Source organism: Chinchilla lanigera, unplaced genomic scaffold, assembly GCF_000276665.1.
Source record: "Chinchilla lanigera isolate Chin_1 unplaced genomic scaffold, ChiLan1.0 scaffold00071, whole genome shotgun sequence".
Lineage (NCBI taxonomy): Eukaryota > Metazoa > Chordata > Mammalia > Rodentia > Chinchillidae > Chinchilla > Chinchilla lanigera.
The window spans coordinates 7,777,837-7,805,049 of NW_004955472.1; the positions used below are offsets into that span (position 1 = coordinate 7,777,837).

Below are 27,213 nucleotides of genomic sequence, written 5' to 3' on the forward strand. Positions count from 1 at the left end.
TAATCATTTATATATAATATATAGTCAGGAAGAAAGAAAACAATTCACCTTTGTTTCACACAGTGTTTCCCAAACTTCTCCGACCATAAATTATTTGATGGCATAACACCTGCTAAAGACTAAAGGAATTCAGGATCTGAATTTTATGAATGCCACCTTAATTAATGCATCACTGCCTATGATTTTCAGCTATATTAGTAACCCAGAGATAACAGGCTCAACAAGATTCAGTCCTTTACCTAAACTTACACCCACTAAAGTTGACCAATTTATAGTGACAAATATATATACATTGTACAATCAGAATGTGTGAATAAAGTTTATAATATATAAATGGTATCTCAATTAAAAGGCTCATTTTTGGTATTTTATTTACTTTTTAAAAGAAGTGTACTTCTAAATGAAAGTCAAAATGGATAAAAGATCTAAATATTAAAACAGAAACACTGCATCTCCTGGAAGAGAAAGTAGGCAGAAATCTTGAAGACATAGGGGTAGGCAGAGAGTTCTTGAACAAAACAAACTGCACAGGAAATACTTCAAAGAATCAACAACTGGGATCTCATCTTATTGCAAAGTTTTTGCACATCAAAAGAAATCACCAACAGAGAAAAAGAAAACCCAAAAACTGGGAAAAATTTTTAGCCAACTGTCACTCAGACAAAGGATTTCTATCTAGAACATTAAAGAATTTTAAAAAGTCAGACCCCTAAAATTCAAAGACCCAATCTAAAAAGGGGCATCTGAGCTGAATATACACTTCTCAGATGAAGAAATATAAATGACAAATAAATATATGAAAAAATGTTCAACATCATTGGTCATTTGAGAAATGCAAATTAAAACAACAATGAGATTCCATTTCACCCCTGAAAAAATGGTTATCATCAAAAAATCAACCAATAACAGATGCTGGTGGGACTATAGTGGAAAAGGAGCCCTTCTCCACTGTTGGTGCGACATTCTTCAAAAAACTAGGATTAGAGGTTCCATTTGATCAAACTATTCCCCTTCTGGGTATTTTCCCAGATGAATTAAAAACATCATACCACAGCAATATATGTGCACCCATGTTTATAGCAGCACAATTTGTCATAGCTAAATCTTGGAAACAACCCAAATGCCCATCAACTGAAGAACAGATAAAAAAAGATGTGGTATTTTTATACCAAGAAGTATTATTCAGCTATAAAGAAAGATAAATTGGAGGCTTTTATGGATGCAACTATGGTTACTCGTAAGTGAAATAAATATGGTTTATTATTTCACTTAACCAAATATGGTATATTTGGTTACTCATAAGTGAAATAAATCAGACTCACATGTGTAAACACTGTATTGTCTCCCTAGTGTAAGAACCTGAAAGAGTAAAAAAGATCCAAAAGATACAACATATACAGTGAAAGGAAAAGAAACTGCTCAAAAGGAAAGAACAACTGGGATGGTGCTAAGGAGAAAAGAAGGAAAATACACACACAACACACACACACGATAGCTACGAAAATTATACTACCAATTTCTACTAATTCATTGAAAGGAACAGTTAGTGTGCTTATATTGTTTGATCAATTTTGCATGCCTATATCTGATCTGAGCAACTACTTTGAAGGTAACAATATGTACTATAATAATCGTTGTTAATTTCCTATCATCTTGTTTTGAAAATCTGTATTTTTTTTTTTAATGGCCTTAAAAAAAAAAAAAAAGAAATGTGCTTGTGCCTCAGGCATACTGAGAGTTACCTGGTGAACATATTATCAGAACAAAAGGAGGGTGGGTTTAAACCACTGACCAGCCCAATTATTTAAATACAAGATGATAAAAATAGCTTTTCATTAATTTACATAATACAACAGAAAACATAAAAATGACAATTTTATCAAGTTTATTCCATACAAGAAGCAACCGGTTGAAATGACACCTGCCCCAGTGACACTTGGGATAGTCAGTACGTAAACAAATTCACTGCCCAAGTGTCACTCGGGGTAAACTGATAAGTGGTTAAAGAATGCTTCATGCTGGTCAAAGTGACTCATTCCTGTCCCAGAAGACAGGATGTCTGTCATTACCCTGTCTCCCAGATTCTGCGCCTCTCCCCAAAGGGTGCTGTTTGAATATGATACGATTCCGCCTTGTTTAGCCTTTCTTTTCAAAATACTGGCGAATGCATCTTCTTGGTCCTCCTATAATACAAGAATCAAACGCAATCTCCAGGGCAGAAATGAACAGCACTCACCACACCCTGAAAGAGCTCACCACATGTGCAATATTTCAGTTAAATGTCATCTTTTTCTTGGCATATGTATTTGAGAAAATTTTTTACAAATATAAAGACTAGAGGCTTTCATCTAGATCTTCAGGCTAATACATACAGAACATGGTGTACCTTTGCTTTTGACTTTATATGCTAAATAATATACATTTAATATTCCCTTCTGAGAAGGTTCAGTGCTAAAATCTCCCTTCTACCTTACTTGTCCTATAAAGAAAAGCCAAGAAGACTGATGTAAGTAACTAAATCGGATATTCCATGTATCTCTCCTAGGTCAAACATGAAAAAATGACCTTACCTGGTGCTACAGTCGAATTACACAGCTGGGTGAACCTCAATGGTCATTATTTTAAGCCCTTGGCTCTCTAAGATACTTTTATCACCCACAGAACAAATACAAGTACCACACAAAAAGAGATGCCATGTTTTTGTACGAAAACTCTTTACTGAACTATTAAACTATTTAAAATACCATTCTTGGAAGAAGCCACAAAAATTATAGCATTCAGAAATTTTACATACAACTCTTAAAAGGTAAGGTATTTTAATTTTTCTGTCATCTTAGCACCAAGAAGATAACGTCTATAGAAACTATCAGTCGATTCAGACTCCGTTCCTGCTGGTGTTGCGAAGAGCATCCACGATGGTTTTATTGTATTCCACAATCTGCTTGTTCACATTCTTAATGATTTGCTGGTAGTCACTTTCCTGACTCTTGGCTGCTATGACTGTTATATGAGTTAAGGGGGAACACTGTCGATGAAAATATTATTCTAATGTGGCTCAGGAAGGAATGAAATCATACTGGTATTTTCTAATGGATATAAGGTAGTACAGAAAAAGCACAGGTAGAATATTTTTAAAATACAGTATATTATTTTATTATTATTTAAACATAAATTAAGATGAGTGTTGAATTATATTTCATTTGAGTCTTTATAAACTTTCCCAGAAAATAATGCAGACTCTCACCCACTGTACAGGTATGCAGCTGGCTGTGTTTTAAGTAAATAGGATTATTGTAAGTGATCTCTGTGAATGCCAAAGCCTTGGCTTCCAGTCTTTGTATGGTAAAATGGGAGAAGAAATGTGACAATCCTAGATTATCAGACACAAACCCAAAGCCTCACATTTGATGCATTTTGTTTTAAAAACAGACCTTATTTTTCAGCTTCATTTGCAGGTCTTTGTAAAGATTGATAAATCAGTTTTTACTTGTTCTATCAATAAAACATAACTTGGACATCTTGAACTGATGGTTTTGTGATTTAGCTGGATAAACTATCTTTGTCACAGATAAGCTATTTATACAAATTTTAAAACATATATTCTAAAACCAATTCCTAGAAAAAAATAAGTCAAATTCATATCAGCATCTTAAAGGATACATTCTTTCATCACAAAATTATTTTGCTCATGGTGTTGCCACTTTCTCTCCAAATTTGTAAGCTAAAAACATAAAAGAAGAAAGTTAACTGTTGCTCTTATTTGAAACAATTCTATACTCTTGCAAGAGGATAAGGAAAAAATACCATTTAAAATCTTATCAGCTCCTTGAATTTCATTAAGATAAAGCTGTAAAAGATAAAAAACTTAGAAAAAATTAAACAATAACAAATACATTAATATAATGTCTAATCCTGTAGCAGGTTTTATTCTAAATTATTTTAATTAGAAAATACTTAAATGTTTATTGTAACAATAAACATGCCAACTAAATGATAATTTATGATTTTCCTTTTCCTAAGAGAACCTAAAAAAGAAAAATGGGACATGCTGGGTATCTCTCCTTGAAATCTGGAAATCTAATGCGACAAAAGTAATATATATTCTAACACTGTCAAAGGTTTGGCTATATAGGAAAAACTTCCTTATTTCCAGGGCTAAATTTCCTGTCTCATTTCACAAGCTGTGATAAGAGCAGAGCTGCAGTGTGAAGATTATAAGAGGGTTTGTAAAAAGCTGGCACTGTTACAATAATTTCTGCATCAACAGGAAACTAATGTGGATATTATACTGATGGTTGCTTCCTCAGAAGACAATTTTACTGTTATAGAATTAAACTGTTTTTCTGATTTAATTAACCTGTAACTCTGGGTTATGGTCTTTCTTTTTTAAGATGCACATAGTTTTTCCTAAGCAAAGGACTGTCTGAAAAATGAAACCCTAAGATAATGTTCTACCTAGATATTTCAAAGAAGTAATGACATTTTTAAAAATAGGGTAACTGAAGCAACACAATAAAAATTCTTTTTACTCTCACATTAAAATCATTTTCAGGGCCTAAATTTAATCTTGATGTAGCAGCCATCCTATTGTTTCCTCCAAAGAGATAAATCTAGATATTACAGTGAATCATAGTTAACTTACTGTGTGAACTATATATGATATGAGGTAACACTATTAAATGCTCTCGCTCTCTCTCTCTCTTTCTCTCTCTCTCTCCACCAAACAAGACCTTGAAGTTAAGATGGTATTAAGGAAACAGTCAGCACTTTTGGCAATAAATCATTAATAATCTTTTGCAAAGTCAAGTCAGACTTTTTTCTCTTTGTTTTATACAAAGAGGTGGCCTTCTTATAATGCAAAAGACCTCTAAAGTGCTATACAAATAATGATATAAAAGTAACACCAGGTCAAATGGTCAAATTCCTTTTATATTTCTACGTGACTGATTTGCATTTAAACCCCCAAAGACATCATGAACACAAGCCTAGTTTTAAAAATTTGATTTTCTCTGTAACTTATTTAAATAATCTGTTATATAAAATTATTTATAGATGCCAAAACCCAGTTTTAGGGAAATAGTTGTAAAAGATCAGAAGACAGGATTTGATTTGATCAGTTGAGATTTACAAGACATTAAATAATAGAGAGGACTTAAAATTGTGGCTCATGGTGGTATGGTTTCTGGTTTTCAATAAATAAAGCTAAGATGTGACTAGCACTTCATATGGGAATAAATAACGTAGCCACCTTTTGGCTCTCAGGGAATAGCATTTTTCAAGCGTTCTCCACCTTAAATCATCTATTCAGTGGAAGAGGAGAGCTCGTAGCCCACAAAATATACTCTGTTGTCTAAGAACCATATTTATTTTTTACTTTAAAGAGAATAAAATATTTTTAAGAAACATTAAAAACGATACAGAATTTCAAAACAAGATGATAGGAAATCAACAATGGTTATTATATTGCATATTGTTATCTTCAAAGCAGTTGTTCAGATTACCAGGTATAGGCATGCAAAATTGTTAAAAAAAATTAAGTGATCTCACAGAATTTATCCAAGTGTTTCTCCTCAGGAGTCATCCCATTCAAAGCAAAGATAATTTTGCCACTTATAAGAGTATATCTAGGTTTGTGTCTGATGAAGGAAAGAGAATAACTGACAGGTAATCAGTGATTTCTAAGCTTTTGATAGCTGTGGCAAACTCTCATGAGAGTACATTCCCTTCAAGAAGACTGTAAGGGATACCTTTTTTTCAGATGGTATAGCCATGCAATGAAATAGCTGTTACCATTAAAATGTTATTTAAAAAAAAGACTGAAACTTATTAAGTAAATGTTCAAAGACTGTAGGTATAGAATCATCTACTTTTTGTAAAAACAATGTAATCAATATGAATGTATGAAAAGAAAGAAAAAGTCTGCAAGGATGAAAGGTCAAAATGTTAAAATGATTGTCTCTGGTTAGCGGGTAATCAGGTGACTTTTTTGCCATATATTACGAGATAAATAAAAGGAGGAAAATTTTTAATGTGTTTAGTATTTTAATCATGTGCAAACTGATACTATAGATCAATTAGATATGCCAGTGACCTCTTTCTGACCACAATTACGGATTTTGAATATGATACATAATGCTTCATTCAATCATTCAAAAATACTTACAGAGGGCCTACTATGTGCAAACTAATAATGCAGTGCTGAGGTAAAGTGAGTAAGAGACCTTGTCTCTGTCCCCTCAAAGTTCACAACCTGGAAGATCTCAAACACTGTTCATGTACTTATCAATAAGATAAGTGACATGAAAGCAGACTGTAGTTACCTGTCTCTGTCTCCTAGGCAAACAACTGGAGGTGTGAACCAAGAAGGTCAAGGATATGACTGCTCTTCATAGCATTATCCAAACTGTTCTGCTTTATTGGTGGTATAGAGACCAAATCCAGGGGTACTCCACACTAGCTACATCTCCAGCTCTCTTATCTTTTATTTTAAGAGACGGTCTCACTAAGTTGCCAAGCACAAACTTATGATTCTGACTCCGCCATCCTCAGTGCTGGAGTTATAGGCACACAGTTTTACCACTTGAAATTAGGTAAGTGTCCAACAACCGATATTGTTTCAATAAATTATGCTCTATCTACATAGTGTAATATTTATACCTATTAAGATTCATACTTTTAAAAACTTCTCTTGACAAGACAAAGAACTTACAACATACAGTTAAAAGCAAAAAACAAACTCCCAAATAATTTGTACAGCATGATATAATATCTGTAAATATACGAAAGTAAAAACATATTTATGTATACGTACATACATACTAAAATGATAACAAGAATTCCTTCTTGTTGCATGGGGGATATTAGTCACTGGGACTTATTTATAGTTTTTAAGGGGTTTTCAAAATTTCTGCATCTGGAATTAGAAGTTTATGCTTTACTTCTGAAATCTTTTCAAGCTATTACCCAGTATATCGAAGTGGCTGCGTTAACAACAGTGCCTAGCAGGGCCAGAACTGGCCTTCACGGTTTACTACAGACAAGGAAGGAAAAGAAGTGAATCCATCCTGAGGGAAGACGGCGCAGAATCTGGCTGCTCTGGAAGACAGAATAAGCCGGGGGCTTAATGCAGGAAATAAGTAAATAAACAGTTGTTTAGGGGTAAAAAGACAGATTACAGGAACAAGACAGATATTCTAAAAGAATAACTTAATTCTAAAGTCATTTTAAAAACATCGTTACCTGAGAATGTGTCTCGTTTTCTTGTAACTGTGTTTTCAGTGTCTCATATTCGCTATTTAGCTTCTCTGTTATTTTCTTAAAGGCATTCTTTCGGGTTGATAATACCGTTCTCTCCTGATGCAATTTCTAGATAGATCCAAACAGAACTAAATAACAGGCTACAGCAAGTTGTAGTAAGCCAATACAAATCACATTTGGGTTAAATAATTTTAGTGATTGTATTCTGATAAAATTCTACCACAGAATTCTCTAATTCTCTAAGACGTTTGTAAAAGTATTCTTTGAAGTGCATTAAAAGCTATGCAGATATTAACTGTATTAATAATGACACTTCCATGTCTGTCCCTATCCCACAAAGTTTAAATTCACGCAAAAGGCAATTAAAAGACACAAGATTTCAATAGAAAAATATGTCAAATCTACATTTCATAAAGTTCATATTTGTTAAGATACTCTGTATTAAGTAGTAGCTTATATCCTATTTTTCAATTTTTGCCTTTTGTTTAATAACTTCAAGTCACTATAAATTCCAACTACATATGTAAAATAATTGTATTATGTGTAATAATAATTATAAAATTGTATTACATGTATTATAATACAATTAAAATTGTAAGTATTATGGACTACATATCAATTAAAACTAATCAATAAAAAACAATTGAATTTTAACTTTGTAGGACTCTGTTGGCATTTACCTTTCTCTTTTCTTCACCTGATAATTTTAAAGCTGGCAAATCATTGTATGTCTCCAGATCAGCTGTCATTTGCTTAATTTTGCTTTTCAGAGAATGTTGTTCCTCGACCATTTTACTTTCCAGGAGCTCCATTTTCTGTAGATCTAACTGTAGACGTTGACTGTCTGAAAAATAGGAATTTGAGACCATAATTAATCAAAATTTTATTTCTTTCACATAAGAAAATATAATTAAAAATCATGTTTTACAAAAGTATCTGTAAAAAAATGTTAACTGTGACCAATGAGACACTACAAAGATAAATTAAGAAAAGAAAGCTTATCTTCTTATTAATGAATTTAACCTGATATATGTTAGCCACACCTGTCTTCATGCTCATATAAATGTAGAAACATATCTGAGTGTTTTGGGGATTATTTTGTACCAGGAATTGAACCCAGGGCCTTGCATTTGCCAAGCAAGCACTGTACCACTGAGCTACAACTCTGGCCCTTGAGTTTTTTGTTATACTTCATAATATAACTTATGGGATAAAGAGTCACTATTTTTAGCAGGGTCAGGACAAATACACACAGTTATCAGTTATGCAAAAAATCGATATTATTATAAAACATTACACAGATACATATTTGAGAGCAACATTACAATCGTACACTGTACACTCAATTCTCACTATTTGCAATACAGACGTCCCATAAAGTCACCACAAATGAATCAGCAATCCCCAAACTATTGCTCCTTGGGGAAATACAGCCTCTGGTCATAACAATTTTGTCAACTTTCCAAAACACAACCTTGTTTTACCTGTGTTTCTGTTTAGAAACATTTTTTAATATATACTGTTGTTGATTTGTTAGCATTTAACTCATGGACAACACCACTAGGGCTTGTATGAGAAATGAAACTTATCCAGCGCACATTTTCTCCATAAGGCATATAACAGCTTTCTTGCCCTTCGGAACACTAGACACTGTCAGCACTTCACTTTAGCGCCATTTTAAACAAGAACTGAAATAAGAAGTCAAATTTGCCTGTTTCAACCTCGTGTGGAAATTGTGCATGTCGGGCTGATCAAATTTTTCACCACTCTGCACATACCTATGAATGGCCATGAACGTGCAACAAGTATTGAATTGGGTGACAAATTAATTCTGTGAACAGGAAAGTTCACAAATAGAACCTGTGAACACTGAGGATTGACTACACACATGTGCAAGTATTTCTCATTCTTTCATTCAAAAGTATGTGCCAGATGGTGAGCACATGACAGAGGTTAACAGAGACACTGTTTTCCGCAAGGAGCTATATCGCAGAGGTAGACCCAGGCAGTTAATACCCATCCGCAACAGACTGGATGATTGTGAAAGAGAAGCACAGCATAGCAGAAGACCATGCGGCAGGGATAAAGAGAAGCTCCGTGGAGACAGGGCTTTTAACGGAGGTCTTGAGCATCAGTAACCACCTAAAGGAGGAAAAAAGTGATGCAGAGAAAACAGCGTGCGTCAAGTGCAGAGGGAAGAAACTAGAGCACCTGGGACCTAACAACAGAAAGTTGGTACGTGGAATATTAATAACATCTAATACTCAAATGAAAATTAAGAACAAAAACAATGTTTCAAAACTCACTGACTTAAAAAGTGGCGCCTATATAACCAAATCCTTTAAACTTGGTGTATTTAAAGACACTCTTTGAATGTTTCCTTCATCCCTTTAAGGGTTTTAAAAGACAACCACACTGCCATTTTATGTAAATATATATATATATATATAAAACTTATAATAAAAGATATATTGCTAAGACTGATAGGATTAGTATTTCAAAGCAAGCGGAAGTATTTTGAGGATTAACAGCAATGCGTCTCCTACTACAGTATATTTAACTTTCACCACGTTTTGATCACACAGAGAGCACATGCATCAGGACTTAAGTGCTGCAAAGGGCTTCATTTTGTTGAACTCACATTGCTACCAGGGTTGGAAATAGTTATAATGATAGGGGCTGGGGATTTAGCTCAGCGGCAAAAGCGCCTGCCTGGCAAGCACAAGGTCCTGAGTTCGGTTCCCGGTACCGGAGAAAAACCAAAAAAAAAAAAAAAAAAAGATAAAGTGCTGAAGAAGACACCAAGGTTTATGATGTTTTAATGCTCTAAATAGAAAACATGCTTAGCTTGTAGATATTTGGACTGTCTGAAATAAAGTTATATAACTAACTGCAAATGTAATTTGAGTATATACTAAGAAAACACATTTAACAACTAACTACTCAAACTGATTTTTCTAGAAAAAAGGAGAAAATGGTTGAAATAGGATAAGGTTTATCTATCTTTAACAATAGATCCCCTTGAAAAGCTAAAAGCTTCTCCAAGAGAAGAGACAGGAAGAGGATGCAGTCTAGTTCCTTCTGATATGCTATAAAGTTGCAAAGTTTACCAAGCAGTGTGTACCTAGCAGCAAAATCTCAGAAGGAACCCCTTTGACCTAGGGAAATGCTTCTGAAATATTGTGCCATCAGCACATTTGTTTATTCCCTGGAGTTTCCTTTCCAAAAATATAAATAAAAACTACTGCTAAAAGACTTTTTTCCTCTCTACCATGCAGTACACCAGTATTTCTCCACTCTTTTTTTGTCATTAATTCCCTAATGATCCTTTTTAGCCATTGCTTCACTCCCCTGAAACTTCTATAGCCTAGATGACAGTGCATCTCTGGTATGTACCATGACCCTTTGGAAGGCTACAGAATCTCATGATTTTATTTTTCACCTTCCACCCAAGAAGCAAGACTGACCGTTGGCAACCCACAAAAGAAGAACAGAAACTACAGTACCCTGAAAGGTAAACAAAAATGTTATAAACCTCTTATGATTATTTTCAGATACAAGAACGTTGTTGAAGTGGGAGACGATGTAAGGAAAGGAAAATAATTTATGTGCCTGATTCAAATTAACATAAAAATAATTATAGGAGTCACAGAATTCAATTTTTAGTAAGGAAAAACTACAGCACAGTCCTTATCATAGCAACAAACAATTTTCATCTCCATGAAGTTCTCATTCTTTTTTAACTAGACATCTCTGGAGAAAATACAATGACTAGTTTTTAAAAGAAAATGTAAACACAAAGTATAAAAGCATAAAAGGAATACAAAGTTCTGATCATTTACTTTGTATATGGTGTTGGTATTTGTCTTTAAGAAATTGTTTCTTTTTTATTTTAAAGAAAAAATATCAATAAAACAGTCTCAAACAGGCTAGTAGGAGAGTGATAATAATTATTATCTTCATACTAGTTATTCAGAGTAAAAGATATAGGTATAAAATATTGTCCAAACAATATTAGCACAAATCTTTCTTTACAATTAACTAAGAGAAACTAGCTGTATAACTATCTTAACTATCTTCTGTATATATATATTGTTTCTTTTTCCCTTCCTTCCTTTCTCTTTTACCCCATCACAGTTTCTTTTTCCTTTTGAACAGTTTCTCCCCTATTCCCAATAGCTACTGCATGTTTTGGATCTTATTTACTCATTCAGTTTCTCATGCTAATGAGACAATACCATGTTTACACATGTGGGTCTGATGTATTTCACTTATAAGTATGGTCTCAAGTTTACCTATAAAAGTCTCAAGTTTATCTTTCTTTATAGTTGAGTAGTACTCCATTGTATAAAAAAAAAATCTTTTTTACCCATTCCTCAGTTGATAGGCATTTGGGTGTTTCCAAGATTTAGGTATGACAAATTGTGCTGCTATAAACATGGATGCACATATCACTGCGGTATGACATTTTCAATTCTTCTGGGAAGATACCCAAAAGGGGAATAGCTGGATTGAATAGGACCTCTAATCCTAGTTTTTTTCTGAGGAATCTCCACAGTAAGTTCCACAGTGGTTGCCCCAGTCTACACTCCCACCAACAGTGGAAAAGGGTTACTTTTCTGCCCACAGCCCCGCCAGCATTTCTTATTGGTAGATTTCTTGATTATAGCTATTCTTTCTGGAGTGAAATAGAATCTCGGTATTGTTTTAATTTGCATCTCTCAAATGACCAATGATGTTTAGCATTTTTTCATGTATTTATCTGCCGTATGTATTTCTTCCTCTGAGAAGTGTGTATTCATCTCAGATGCCCATTTATGTTCCACAGGTATAAAGTTTCAGTAAAAAAATGGTAGAGCTTGTAATGTGGTCTAGTCTGAACTAAAATGTTGTAAGTACTTAATGCTGAACCTCAAACTCCTAGAAAAGAAAGAACAAATCAAACCCAAAGCTTGTACAAGAAAGGAAATTATAAAGATCAGGACAGAAATTAATACAATTGAGACTAAGAAAACAATACAAAGAATCAATGAATCTAATAGTTGGTTCTTTGAAAGATTAAATAAAATAAAACCCCTACACAACCTTATTAAAAATAAGAATGAAAAGACCCAAATTCAAGCAATTAGGAATGAAAAAGATGAAATCACAATGAATCCTGCAGAAATCCAGACGATCACCAATACCTACCTTCAAGAACCTGTACTCTAATAAAATAAAAAACACAGAAGAAATGGACAAATTCCTCGACACATATAAATTCTCAAAACTGAATCAAGAAGATATAAGTATTCTAAGTAATTCAGTATCAGTCAATGAAACTGAAAATGTAATTAAAACCTACCAACAAAGAAAAGCCCAAGCTCTGACAGATTCACTGCTGAGTTCTACAAGAAATTTAAATAACTCTTGCTACTAACGATGAAACTCTTTAAGGAAAAAGAAAAAGAAGCAATATTTCCAAAATCATTTTTGGAAACAAATATTACTCTGAAACCAAAGTCAGAGAAAAAATACAACCAAAAAAGACAACTACAGGCCAATCTCCCTAATGAACATAGGTACAAAAATCCTCAATAAGATACTGGCTAACAAAATGCAGAAAATAATCAAGAAGATTTTATACTATGACCAAGTAGGATTCACTCCAGGGATGCAGGGATGGTTCAGCATACACAAATCAATAAATGTAACACAGCATACAAACAGGGCCAAAGACAAAAACCACATGATCCTTTCAACAGATGCAGAAAAAGTATCTGACAAAGTCCAACACACATTCAGGATAAAAACCCTATAAAAAATTGGAATAGATGCTGTTTATCTCAATCTGATAAAAGCCATCTATGACAAACCAACAGCTAACATCATACTAAGTGGTCAAAAACTGAAAACTTTTACTCTAAAATCAGGAACAAGACAAGGATGTCCACTATCACCACTCCTGTTTAATACAGTTCTGGAAACATTAGATAGAGCAATTAGACAAGACAGAGAAATAAAAGGAATAAGGATAGGAAAGGAAGAAGTTAAATCATCATTAATTGCAAAAGATATGATACTCTATATAGAACACCCCAAAAGCTCCACCAAAGACTTGTAGATTTAATAACCAAATTCAGTAGCATAGCTGGATACAAAGTCAACACTCAAAAAAAAATATATAGCATTCCTGTACACAATCAACAAACTCACACAGAGAGAAATTAGGGAAAATACACCCTTTATAATGCCAACCAAAAAAAAAATGAAATACCTAGGAATCAATCTAACAACAGAGGTAAAAGATCCACACATTGAAAATTACAGTACTCTGGAAAAGGAGATAGAAGAGGATATCAGAAAATGGAAAGATATTCCTTGCTCATGGATATGAAGAACCAACATAGTGAAAATAGTCATACTCCCAAAACTGTTACACAGATTCAATGCAAGCCAATCAAAATACCATTAGCGTACTTCACAGAACTAAAGAAAACATTCCTAAAATTCATTTGGAACCAGCAGAGACCTAGAATAGCAAAAGCAATTCTGGGTAACAAAGGCAAGGCAAAGGGCATCATAATCCCTGACCTGAAATAGACAAAATAAATAAATAAATAAACATCATATATGCGCACCCATGTTTATAGCAGCACAATTTGTAATAGCTAAATCTTGGAAACAACCCAAATGCCATCAACTGAGGAATGGATAAAAAAAAAATGTTTTTTTAAATACACTGGAGTACTACTAGGCTATAAAGATAAACTTGAGACTTTCATAGGTAAATGGATGCAATTTGAGCCCATACTCATATGTGAAATAAATCAGACTCACATATGTAAACATCATATTGTTAGGATCCCTGATGTGGAAAACGGAACAAGTAAATAAAACCTAAAATGTACAGTAGGGCTGGGGATTTAGCTCAGCAGCACAGTGCCTGCCTGGCAAGCGCAAGGTTGATTCTTGGTACCGGAAGAAAAACAAAAAAAAACACAATAAAATGTACAATAGATATTGTGAAATGGGAAGAAATTGTTCAAAAGAAAAAAGAAACTAGGATGGGAGAAAGGGGAAAGAAGGAAAAGGAAAAAGCTACAAAATAGTTATACTTCTAGTTTCTCTTTGTTCATTGAAAAGAAAGGTTTGTGCTGGGCCAGGGATGTAGCTCAGCGGCAAAAGCGCCTGCCTGGCACGCACAAGGTCCTAAGTTCAACTCCTGGTACCAAAAAAAAAAAAAAAAAAGAAAGAAAAGTTTGTGCTAAAACATTTTGGAGACGTTTTTATGCCCATAGCTTGTACTCTGAGTAACTATTTTAAAGATAACAATATGCGATATATTGACTATTGTTATTGTCCTATTATATTGTTATGAAATTGTTTTACATTTTTCCATAAAATAAAAAATATTATAAGTATAAAATATCTCATTAATCACTTTTATATAGATTACAGGTTGAAATGATACTTTCTTAAATATTCTTGGCTGAGTAAATAGATTATTAAACTCTACCTGTCTCTTTTCACTTTTTAAATAATGGTTACAAGCCAATTTTAATTATAAATGCAGTTTGCATTTTATTTCTCTTGGGCAGTTCTGCTCTAGCTGCACACAAGTGAGCATGGCTGGAACTAATGCTTAAAACTGAACATCACCTCTTCTAGGTGCCCCTAATACCTAAGTTTGGGCTGCATCTGGGCCCTATGTATCTCCACTGCTCCTTATGTTTGCTTCTTTGATAGCATTATTTCATTATATTATCGTAATTTGTGGTTCCAGCAGGTTTGAAAATTCCTTCAGTAAACAGACTGAATTTTTTTTTAATCTCTGTACACTAAGAGATCCTCTTTCTGACCAGACTACAGTAGTAGTTAGGCTTCTCTGAAGCCTCTTCTCAAACAGGCCTCAATCTTGGCCTCTTCTCAGTACGCCTCAGCTGTGGCCCATAAAAACTCCAGATTGGGACACAGCTGAGTTCCTCCTCATCTGGATATGTAACACATTCTCATCGGCGTCAACCACCAGTGGTGCATGAATGACTGTCCCCTCCAGTGGCCCACGTCACAGGTAGTACAAACAGATCTAATCACTTTGATCAGTCTTTCTACTAATAAATTAAGAAAAGGTCTATAAATGGACCAAATCTACATAGTTGCTTAAATTTGAATAATTACTTCCTAAATATAAATGTTAATACTATTCATATCAATTAAAAATTGTTACAATAGGGTCAGGGACGTAGCTCAGTGGCACAGACCCTGCCTGGCAAGCGGAGCCTTAAGTTTGATTCCTGGTACCAAAAATATATATACTTATATATATATTATAATAATGAACAAATTTATTTCATTACACTAAAAGAAATTTATACTCATAGTTTATCAATAATTAATTCTCTAAATTTTAACATGGAAATCTTACAGGTATCCAATTGTTGGTGTACAACTGCTTTACCACAAATTAGCTGTATTACAATTTTTTATACTACTTTAATGTTTTCCTTAAAGAACTGTAATAAATTTCTTGAGAAACTACTAAATCAATGCCTTTCTTTGCATCACTATAATCAAAGGTCCCTGAGAAGCAATTCGAACCACCCAGCAGGACAGCCATGCATGTACCACGCCAGGGGTTCAAAATTCAAGTAAGAGCCCCAGCAGTAAGACGTCTGAATTCCACCTCTTCGTGAATACATTAGACAAACACTAACTTAACTGTAACGTCTTACTCTAACGCCAGAACTCTAACAAGTGCTTCCCTAGGACCACCCCACCTGCCCTTAAAGTCTTGCCCGCAATAACCCAAGGCAGCCAAACAAATTCACTGTTTGTTCTAACAAACCTGAGACAACGGACCCTTGACTACTTCCTAGGGTATTTACTAAAAAGGGTTTACAAACCCGGCACACTTGTGAAGCACTATGGGAGGTGGTGCCAGGAGGACCACAGGTTCAAGCCCACCCTGGGCAATTTAAGTGACTTGGATAGACCTCAAAATAATAATAAAAAGGGGGGTGGGGGATGCAGCTCAGTATGGGTTCCGTCCTCAATACCCCACCGTACACACACTCATACACACACAAAAAAGAACAATTATGAATCCTTCCTCTGTTCCTCTGAGACACACACATACACTCTTAACCAGGAGTGTGGGTTTCTCAAGGATCTGAGAGCCATCCTTTGTGAAGCCATCATCAGGAGATAAGGTGCTCTCTCCCAGTCTCTATGGGAAGACAAAGTCCTAACTTGGTAACTGGCAACAGACAGCACTAGCCTAATCAGTGTTTACTGTACACTGACAAGCCCTTGGTAACTTTTCAGTTCCCTTACTTTCTTGAACCCTTGCTGCCCCATTTTCCTTTTTTGTTTTTTTTTTAACTTTAAAAAGAAAAAGAAAATAGAATTTCAAAACAAATAATGGGAGAGTCATAATAACACATATGCGTATTGTTATCTTCAGAGTACTCTCCTTCTAAAATGTCCAGTCACCTCTGTATCAACTGAAGTTGAGCTCAATTCACACTGAACCTTCCTCCCTGCTGCATCACTATATTACTGATTAAAATTTATCCTTACTACTTTAGCAGCCAGCTTTATCTTTGACAATTACTAGGATAAGGCGCAGGCACGAAGTGCAGGATTACTTTCCAATAAATCCATTATAAGTTGAAAATATTTTAAGTCAAAAATCCACTTAATACACCTAATCTACTGACCATCATAGCTTAGCAACACAGTACACTACAGGTTATTAGTGGTTTGCCCTCATGACTGGCTGATTAGAAGCTATGGCATATTGCTGCTGCCCTTGCGCATGAGACAGTATCATACCACATTATCACCAGCCCAAAATAAGATCAAAACTCAAAATCTGAAGTAGAGATTAACACAGCATTGTAAAGTTTAAAAAATTCCTAAGTCAAACCGTTTTAAATCAGAGAAGTCTATATTCAATAAATATTAAATAAAAGAAAATAAACCAATGTGATACTAGTAAGTTGGTGGGAAAAGTCACACTAAATCAAGACTACAAATGATCAGGGTACTAGGCAATCATACATTACATCTTTCCTCAATGAGGTTTTCAGAAAAAGTCCAAGAGCATAACAATGACACATTTTTAAAGTTCTAATTTGCTACAGAAAAAAAAAGTATGAAAGTTTAGACTGTTTCTCACCTGAAGTCAAATTCCTAGCTGTACTTTGTGATTTCTGCATTTCAGTAGATTTAAAATTGAGGTCATCTTGCATCATTTTTAGTTCTTGATTAGTAATAGAAGATATCTGTTTCATACGATTTATATTCTGCATTTTGGGGGAAAGAATAGAAAAAAAATTCCACTGAATTAACTCTCCATAAAACCATTGTTAGGGTGACATGAAAACACTGTTAGGGTGACATGTTTTGATTAGCTACTAGTTTTTGAATATGTGATTCAACTTTGGTGTTTTATAGAATAACAGTAAGATTCAAAGTCAGGTTTTCTCAATAGACTAAATTCTTATATTTTTTCTCATTCACTCTATTTCACTTAGAAAAAACTGACTTCATTATTTTAGGAACCGGTTATAATCTCTTTTTTGTTTTATTTTCCAAATGAGTATTACCAATAATAAAATGCATGCATTTAGACTGTAGTTTGGGCTTTTACAAATGCATACACCTGTGAGACAGCTCTGTGGCACTACAGGGACCCACCACCTGACGGGGTCCCTATGCTTCTTTGTGATCATCCCTTGCTTACCAGCCCAAAAACTACCTCACCTCTCTGCTGTGTCTGCTATAGAGGTTCATGTAATTGAATCACTGTATATGGAATTTTGAGCCTGGATTATCTGTTCAACTAACATTTTTGAGATTCATCCATAATATTTCATAAATCAATCACTGCTTCCTCTTTTTCCTCAGCAGTATTCCATTATATGGATTTATGACAAATTGTTCATTTATTTCTCAGTTAATAACCTTTTTTTTTTTTTTTTGTACTAGGAATAGCACTCAGGACCTTGCACTTGCCAGGTAGGCATTATGCCGCGAGCTATATGCCCAGCCCTGTTAACAGCCATTTGACATTACTTCTAGTTTTAGGCTATTTCCCAACAAGGTTGGTATACACAGCCATGTACATCTTTTGTGGACATATATTTTCCTTTGTCTTTGATAACTGGTTGGAATCTGTTGCTGGATCTTATAATAGGTCCATGTTTAATTTATAAGAAATAGCTAGTTTCCCAAAGCAGTATACCACGTCAGTTTCGGTTGCTCCATAGATATCATCAGTCTTTTGCGGGGTCAGGGCTGTGGGTGATAGAGGTTAAACCTGTGGCCTTATGCAACTGGCAAATACTTGACCACTGAGCTACAACCCAAATTTAATGGTTGCACCGGTAAAGAAGCATGCTCAGGGTATCAGAGAAGGAAAAAAGTAGAATTTGAAAAGTTAATCCATAGAAGATGAGAAAGTAGAAAGAGAGGTGAGCTAACGGCTGCATCCCAAGAAGGCAAGGATGGGCTGGGGATGTAGCTCAGTGGCAGAGCACATGCCCAAGAAGGCAAGGATAGTTCAACATACACAAATCAATAAACATGCGTATTTACCTATACTAAGTCTTGGTTACATAACTGTATCCTACTGTGTGCTTGTGCTACACAAGCCAGGTCATATCCTCAGATGTCCTTAGATTAGATGCCCCTGATCTTTGATGTACTGTGAGTGCTTCCCCACAAAAAACAGATGTATAAGAAAGGAAGAAGTCAAACTGCTATTTGCAGACAACATGATCCTCTACATGAAGACTCAAAAAAATTCCACCAAAGACTCCCAGAATGATCAAATTCAAAAATGTAGCAGGATACAAAGCCATGCACAAAAATGATCATGTGATCATCTCAACAGATGCAAAAAAAGCCTTTAACAAAATCCAAAATCCACTGATGGCAAATAGGTATAGAAGGAATTATCTCAATCTGATAAAAGCCACATATGGAAAAACCTACTGCCAAGATTTAAAATTGTTTCATATTACTGTTTCATATTCAAAGGGGAAAACTGAAACTTTACTCTCTAAAATCAGGAACACGACAAGGTTGTCTACCATCACCACTCCAATTCAACATATTACTTGAAACATTAGCAAGAACAACCAGGCAAACAAAAGAAAAAAAAGTGTTGAGTTGATCAGGGGGCCCAAGGGATATTTTCACAAGTGAGGGCCAGGGTAAAGAACACACATGTAAAACATCAGCAACAACAGCAGGCAGCATGAAGCAGAGCAGAAGGCAAGAGCACAAGAGCTACCTTCGTCTTTGTAATTCCTATACAGGTTGTTAACTCATATTTACATTCCCACACAGTGCTATAATAAGCACATGTGTGTTTACCTGTGCTAAGTCCTGGTTACATAACTGTATCCCACTCTGTGCTTGTGCTATACAAGCCGAGTCATACCCTTAGGTGTCCTTAGATTGGATGTCCCTAATCTTTGATGCAGTCTGAGTGGTTCCCCACAAAAAAGAGATGCATAAGAAAGGAAGAAGTCAAATTATTATTTGCAGACAACATGATCCTCTACATAAGGACTCAAAAAAAATTCCACCAAAAGACTCCTAGAATAACCAAATTCAATAATGTAGCAGGGTACAAAACCAATGCACAAAAATTAGTAACGTTCCTCTACATCTGAGAAATTAGAAAACAATATAACAGTATTTAAAAAATTAAATAGAAAAATTAGTCTAGGAAGTGAAAGAACTCTAGAATGAAAACTATAGCACTCTACTCTGAATTGAAGAGGGCTGCAGAAAATGGAAAGATATTTCCGTTTCTAAATAGGCAGAACCAGTATTTTCAAAATGGCTATATTTTTAAAACTGATATACAGCTTTAACACAATCCCAATCAAAATACCAATAGCAACTGTCACAGAACTAGAGAAAACAATGTAAAATTCACATGCAACCAGAAGAGATTCAGAATAGCAAAAGTAATCCTGGGGGATAGTAGCAAAGTGGAAGGCACCCACAATCCTAGATTTATAATACAAAGCCACAGTGATAAAAACAGCATGGTATTGGCACAAAAGCAGATACTGTTTGTGGATAAAGGGACCATAATAGAGGATGCAGAAACAACCGTAGGTACATTGAGTTATCTGATATTTGACAAAAAGCAAAATATATGCCTATGGAAAGACAGCGTCTCTAATAAACCTGGCTATCCAAATGCAGAAGACTGAATCCACACCCATGCATGTCACCATGTACTAAACTAAAATCAAAGTGGATTGAAGTTCTGAATGTTGAAACAGAAATAATATGCTGCAAGATAAAATGGGTAAAACTCTTGAAGACACAGGCATTCCTAAGGACTTTCTGAACAGAATCCTAATTTGCACAGGAAATAACATCAATAATAAACAAATGGAATTATATCAAATTAAAAAGCCTCTACACAGCAAAGAAAATGACCAACAGAGTGAAGAGTCAACCTAAAAAATGGAACAAAAGTTACTTCTTGACAGAAGGGTAATATCTAAAACTATACTAAAACCTAAAAAGAAAAATCCTGAAAAATGAAGAACTTATTCAAAAAAAAATGGGCAACTGAAGTAACTAGCCAGTACCCAAAAGGCCAACAAACACATGAAAAAATGTTCAATGACATCTCTGGTCATTAGAGTAATGCAAATTAAGTAACACTGACATTCCCTCTTACCCCCAAAAGAATGGCTATCATGAAGAAATCAAATAAAGACAAATGCCATCAAAATTATGGGGAAAAAATAACCCTTCTACATTGATGGTAGGAATGTAAACTAGAACTACTACTATGGAAGTTAGTATGGAGATTCCTCACAAACTGAAACCAGAAATTCCACTCAACCCAGCTATTGCCCTTCTAGGTACAGCATCTCAAGAGTTGAAAACATCATATTATGGTGATACACGCAGCATAATTCATAAGAGCAAAGCCTTGGAAGCAGCCTATATGTTCACTAACAGATGAGTGTTGAAAGAAAAAGTGTTTAACACAGTGGAGTACAACTCTGCTACACAGACGGGTAACTCTGAGTCATCTGTAGGAAAATGGATGCACCTTGAGACCACCGTGTTTAGGGAAACAAATGAGACATACAGGTTTGAATACTGCATGGATTATCTTACATGAGAAGTGCAACATATAAAGAGCAGGACAAAAGATAGATAATAGGAGGAGAGGGATAGGTGTTTTGCAAATAGGAAGGAGACCAAGTGGCAGAGGAAGGGGAGAGGTAGAGGATGGGGAGGGGATGGGAAAAAAACTGAGATGTGTCATGTACCTGTAGACACGCCCTCAAGAAATGTGATCATTACATACACACAGTACTAATAAAAATGAAAATTAAAAAGAAACTATTTTAAGTGTTTTATATATCCAATAGCATCGTTTGTATTAACTTTTTAAAAGAAACTGAATGGGTTCTGAGTAAAACGGGTTATCAGGAAAGAAAATTTAAAAATACTGCTTTGGGGTAGCAGATCAAAGGCCAAACCTCTCTGCTAAGTCATTGTGTTTTGGGAATAAAGTTAAGATACTTGTCCCTACTTGAGCTGTAACCTTTGAGGATATGGGTTCCAGAGTTAGGTTCAGGGCTAAAGCACCCTCTTCAGTGGATGGTGCTCGAGTTGCTATGGCTGTGAAGGGGATGGATGAGGGCAGAGAACAAGGCCAGGCACAGACTCATCTCTTAAGGAGAGACCTTAGTTCCCTGTGGATTACAGATCACATAGACGCCGGGCTCCACAGGAGACGGCACAGGTTTTCCATGAAGGTGACTCCCACTCTGATGGCAACCTGAGCCAGAGCTCTCCTTTAAGAAGGGGGACTGGGCTTGGAGCCGTGCAGATCAGTGTTCAAGTCTCCATTTATCCATCAGTAAAATGAGCTCACCTTTACCTTCTGAGGTAGTTACAAAGGCTAAATAAATGTGTACAGGGCACTTTCCTAGCGTGTAGAAGGCCATGGGTTCAGTTCTGAACATATACACACACACACACACACACACACGCGCGCGCGCGCACACACACACACACACGCACACATGAGGAGGACAAGGAGGAGGAGAAGAGGAGGACAAGCAAGAGGAGGAGGAAGAAGAAGATGACAACGATGACCCCCTCCAAAGAAAAATAACTCAGCATATAAAATGCTGACACTGGGCATGGTGGCTCATGCCTATAATCCCAGCACTCTGGGAGGCTTCTGAGGCAGGAAGATCACAGGTTGAAGCCCAATCTGGACAATTTATCAGTGTAGTGTCTTAGCAAGACCCTGTCTCAAAGTGAAAACTAAAAAAGGGCTAAGGAAAGTAGCTCAGTGTGTAGATCATGAATTTAATTCCTAGTGCCCCACCCCGAAAGTGCTGAAATGCTGTCAATATATGAAGGAGTCCAAAAAACCTGGTGTTCTGATAGCAGCTCAACTTAAAGAATGTCTGGTGAGATCTTTTCCTTTCTCTCTATACCTTTATCCCAGCTGTTATCCAATTAAAACACACCGAATCACTCCTGTGCCTCACAACTTACGAGCGCTGTCGCTTTCTACCACTGTGACAACCATGGAGGTAGGCCTTAGCATGACCATCCTCACTCTTTTTAACTTTTAAAATATCTACTATGACATATTTGCAGTACATAATGATTACCACACTCATTGTGGTACATGTACATTATACTTGGTACATATACGTTATGTACACATACTACACTTGCCAATTCTTTTTACTTCCCCCGTTCTCTCCTTCCTCCAACTCTTGGTCCCCTTGTAGTCTTAAAACACTAAAAATATTTTAAAAGTATCATGTAGTTTTACTCCTATAGTACCACACATATAGTAGATGCTCAATAAACATTACTGATAAGTCAAGATACTCATTGGGTACACATAGAAGAAAAAGTACAACGTAAAAATATTTTAAACATCTTCCAACACGTCTAGATTTTGTAATTTTCTAAGTGAATATTCTGTAAGTTCAGCTAAAGTAACAATGGAAAAAAAGTAATTACTCTAAGTGCCGTGGTGCTGAATATTGATATTGTACATATGTCATTCTTTTCCCCATTGCCCTAACAGCTAAGATTGTGCTTGAGACAGTAATTAATAGTACAAAGGAATAAAACAGCAAAAATGGGAATGTAAAGAAAACAGTTTAAATGGGAGATATAATAATAAGCCTTCCACTTTTTCAGTATTTGTATGTGGAAAGTTAATCACAGTAAAAATGAGGACGCCACGATAGGCATATTGTACTTACCCTACTACAAAGCTCCAAAAGGGCAACAATGCTGGCTTCTAACTGTGCCTTCCGTTCCAGTTCCTGATTCTTAGTTTCCTCGAAGGTGTCTATGAAAGCTACCAATTGAAAAACACCATAAAAGAGGCTACTGTAGATATAGCTGACATGGTACAGCACAATCTCTGCTTTTTAGATCTTCAGAATACCTTTTAGAAATTTAAAGCAAATGTAAATTTAAACTACCACTATTTAATATTTCATTAACCCAGGGGTGATTACTCAATAGTATTTTTACATACTTTCGAACTTTTAAAGCCTATTATGACTCTGATATGGGTAAACTAAAAGTTAAAAATATAGGCTTCAGAAACAGCTGATAAAAATGGAGATCAAAAATACATATTTACTTTTAATGCTCGGTTAATCTCAAAGTAAATTTAATAATTTATTTGGGTTATAAGTAAATATTCTACGAAATGATTGTTTTATTTGTCTAAAATAGAACAGGCACACGATATTGGTTACATACATTCTTCAAGTACTACTATGGAACTTCCAAAGACTGAATAACTAAAAATTTTACTGTTAACATTAATTAAACATCAATTCATTGCCTTCTATCATGTATTTACATTATACTTTTTTTACTTTAAATATATTTTTAATTGAAATAGTCATCAGGAAAAATATTTATTGAATATGGTATTGGTGGACCACCATCAAAACATTTTAAACTAAACATTCTTCAATGTCTTGCTTCAGCACTTAACTACAGGTCTTAGATATGAATATGCTCTTTTACAGGTAGCATTAGTGATTTCAAACACTGTGGAACTGTCACATATCATTCCCTGATCTTACATCTACTCTTAACAAAGAACACTTCTTTAAAAAGAGAAAACAATGAATTAACTTTGAGATAACTTTTGATACTTGCTGAAACTGTATAGAAATCTTGAGTTTATCACAAAATTAAACTTAACCATTACAATTTTATAGCACTCAAAGTAATAATTAACATTAGGCCTATAAAACTTCAGATTTTAGCAAAATGGTAATTCAGAAAGAAGCCAGTAATAAATACATTGTTTGTTTAAAAATTGTACAATACTAGCTTAATGTTTATTCTTAAAGTTGAGATTTACAAAAAGCAAAAACTAACAGAAGGCCGATAAAGCTACAGTTGATGACCTATTTTTTTTTTTTTTTTGGTTTTTCGGCTTATTCTCCGGTACCAGGAACCGAACTCACAACCTTGCGCTTGCCAGGCAGGCGCTTTGGCCGCTGAGCTAAATCCCCAGTCCCGCTACAGTTGATGAAAAAGGCAAGTAACAAGAACAGAGGGAAGGGCTCAAATAATGAGGTGAGTATCATGAAGAGCTAAAAGCTGCATGATGTTAAAAGTAAACATAACAAAACATACATAAAAGAACATTCAGCATTCAATCAGTAAGTGGTTACAAACTACCTCTGCACACAATAGGAATGGAAGTACTAGCTTTAGAATCTGTCCCTAAAGTAGAAATACATATGTACATACACTTTCTTGGAATACTCTACCCATCCCTGAATTTTGCTAGAAATTCAGATATTCTTCAGGACAAAACGCCCTGAATGTCCACAGTTTTGTATTTATTAGCCATGTATCTCCATAAAATGAGACCTCTGTGATTTTTCATAAATGAACAGCAATGTGAGAATAGATTCCTGTATTTGTAAATCATCACTTACTATCCATATTTTCTTCTCTTTTTTTTAGTTCTTTGTATTTCTGATTCATTTCACCTGTAAGAAATACAAAATATAACATTAATTTCAAAAATTTCAGGGGTTGGGGATTTAGCTCAGCAGCACAGCACCTGCCTGGCAAGCGCGAGGTTGTGAGTTCAGTTCCCGGTTCCAAAAAAAAAATTCCAGTTATAATATTCTAAGTTAGAAATACATCTTAGGTTGTCTTTATGCCATTAGTGACTGAATATTTGATATCCTCAATTAGGTAAAATTCTTTTGTATTGATTTACACAACTGTGTGTGTGTGTAAATGGAGAGTGAATAAAGGCCTTCTCACTAAGCTCCATTCCCAGCCCTTTTCTATTTTTTCTTTGGAGAGAGGATCTAGCTAAGTTCAGCAAGGCTTCAACCTGTGATCTTTCTCCTCAGTCTCCAAGAATTCTGGGATTGCAGGTGCATGCCACTAAAAGTGGCTGTATATTTGTGTATTATTAACTTGAAAAAATAATCTCATGACTGGAAAAAATGTACAAGGGTATTTGACCTACACAAACACTGCCAGTAACAAGATACCTATATTCAGAGAAAGTTCATTCGATCTACAAAGATTCACAAGGAAAAGTGAGGTAGCAAGATTACTTCCTTTACAGTGCTTATAGCCTAGGAATTAATAAATAATTTAAATTAAACATACCAATGAATAATTAAAATACACCGCAAAGCACAGAATACTATCAGTGCACCAGCAAAGACAACTAATCTAGTCTGCAGACTGGGAAATTTTCCCTAAGAAAGTAAAATTTATGCTGTACTTTAATGAAAGAATAGAGGTTACCCGGTGAAAATATAGACAAAGCAAATACGAAAGAATTACAAGTATAGAAGTGTGGAAGTGAGGCTGAACACAGTAGCACAGTACAACTGAAGGAGGAGTAGGACGAAGCAGAGAGGAGGAAGTGAAAAGTGACACAAAGGTAAAGCGGACTGTGAAGCAGCTGACAAGATTCTTCTCAAAGAATCTGGACTTTCTCCTAAGGACACTGAAGAATCTTAAGCAGGAGAATAAAATGGTAAATTTACGCTTTACAAACTATTTCAGGTTTGGAGAATAAAAGAAAAGGACAGAGCAGTAAGACCAGTTAGAAAGCTGTCATGTAATCTGGGTGGAGCCAGGTGAAAGGTACCTGGAGTAGATGGGTGGTGATTAGGAGAGAAGCTAGGGGATGTTTCCTGGAGATGCTCACAGGCCACAGTGAACGGGTTTGGGTGATAAGGTTTCTCCGTAACAAACGCTGAGCTTTGGAGGCGCAGGTTTATTTTCCTGAGCAGTGAGAGGGCTGCAATCCTGAGTACCGAGAGCCCCAGGAAGAGAAAGTACAACAAACCTGTGCTTGCTTCGCTGTACTATTTCTTTATTCTAGTCAGCGCTTACCTTCTTGGAGAAACTGAGGAAGAAACCCACAAGCATGGAAGGAACAACAGCCTAGTTATTCCAAAGGAGGAGCTAGGTTAGGAGCTGACCTCCAGTACTATAGGAGTAAGAGTTCAACACCAGACATGGTGCATACTCAGAAGGCTGAGGTAGGAGGATCGTGAGCTGGAGGCCAGCCTACATAGCTAGACTTTGTCTCAAAAAACAGAAACAACACACACACACACACACACACCCCAAGCATTCAAAGAAAATGGGGGCACCAACAGAGGAGGCCAGAGGCTAACATGCCAATATTCAGTCAGTGTTCTGTATATAATCCTATGAGGTGCAATTTCCAAGATCTGGCTATAGCATGAACAATAGGCAACAGGAACACCATAAATAACAGGAAACAAGAGACAGGACAGCATCCCTAACTACCGAGGAAGCATGGAAGCACAGACCACCACTTGTGCATACACTGGGCTCTTAGTCACTTTCCTGGTCGTTGGGACAGAATGCGCAATATACCCACAGTAAAGGAGCAGTTTA

At 35.5% G+C, this 27,213-nt stretch overlaps 1 protein-coding gene across 1 annotated transcript in view; it reads right to left on the reverse strand.

Moving 5' to 3' along the window:
* Positions 1–1,868: 1,868 nt before the first annotated feature.
* The window catches only part of Ift74 (intraflagellar transport 74), a 92,719-nt gene continuing 67,374 nt past the window's right edge, over positions 1,869–27,213 (reverse strand). The window contains exons 14-20 of the mRNA XM_005401156.2: positions 25,248–25,301; positions 23,535–23,632; positions 17,420–17,546; positions 7,938–8,101; positions 7,240–7,365; positions 3,661–3,721; positions 1,869–3,000 (exon numbers count right to left, since the gene is read on the reverse strand). Coding sequence (XP_005401213.1) covers positions 2,876–3,000; positions 3,661–3,721; positions 7,240–7,365; positions 7,938–8,101; positions 17,420–17,546; positions 23,535–23,632; positions 25,248–25,301 — 755 coding nt within the window. The 3' untranslated portion in view covers positions 1,869–2,875. The remainder of the gene's footprint in view (positions 3,001–3,660; positions 3,722–7,239; positions 7,366–7,937; positions 8,102–17,419; positions 17,547–23,534; positions 23,633–25,247; positions 25,302–27,213) is intronic.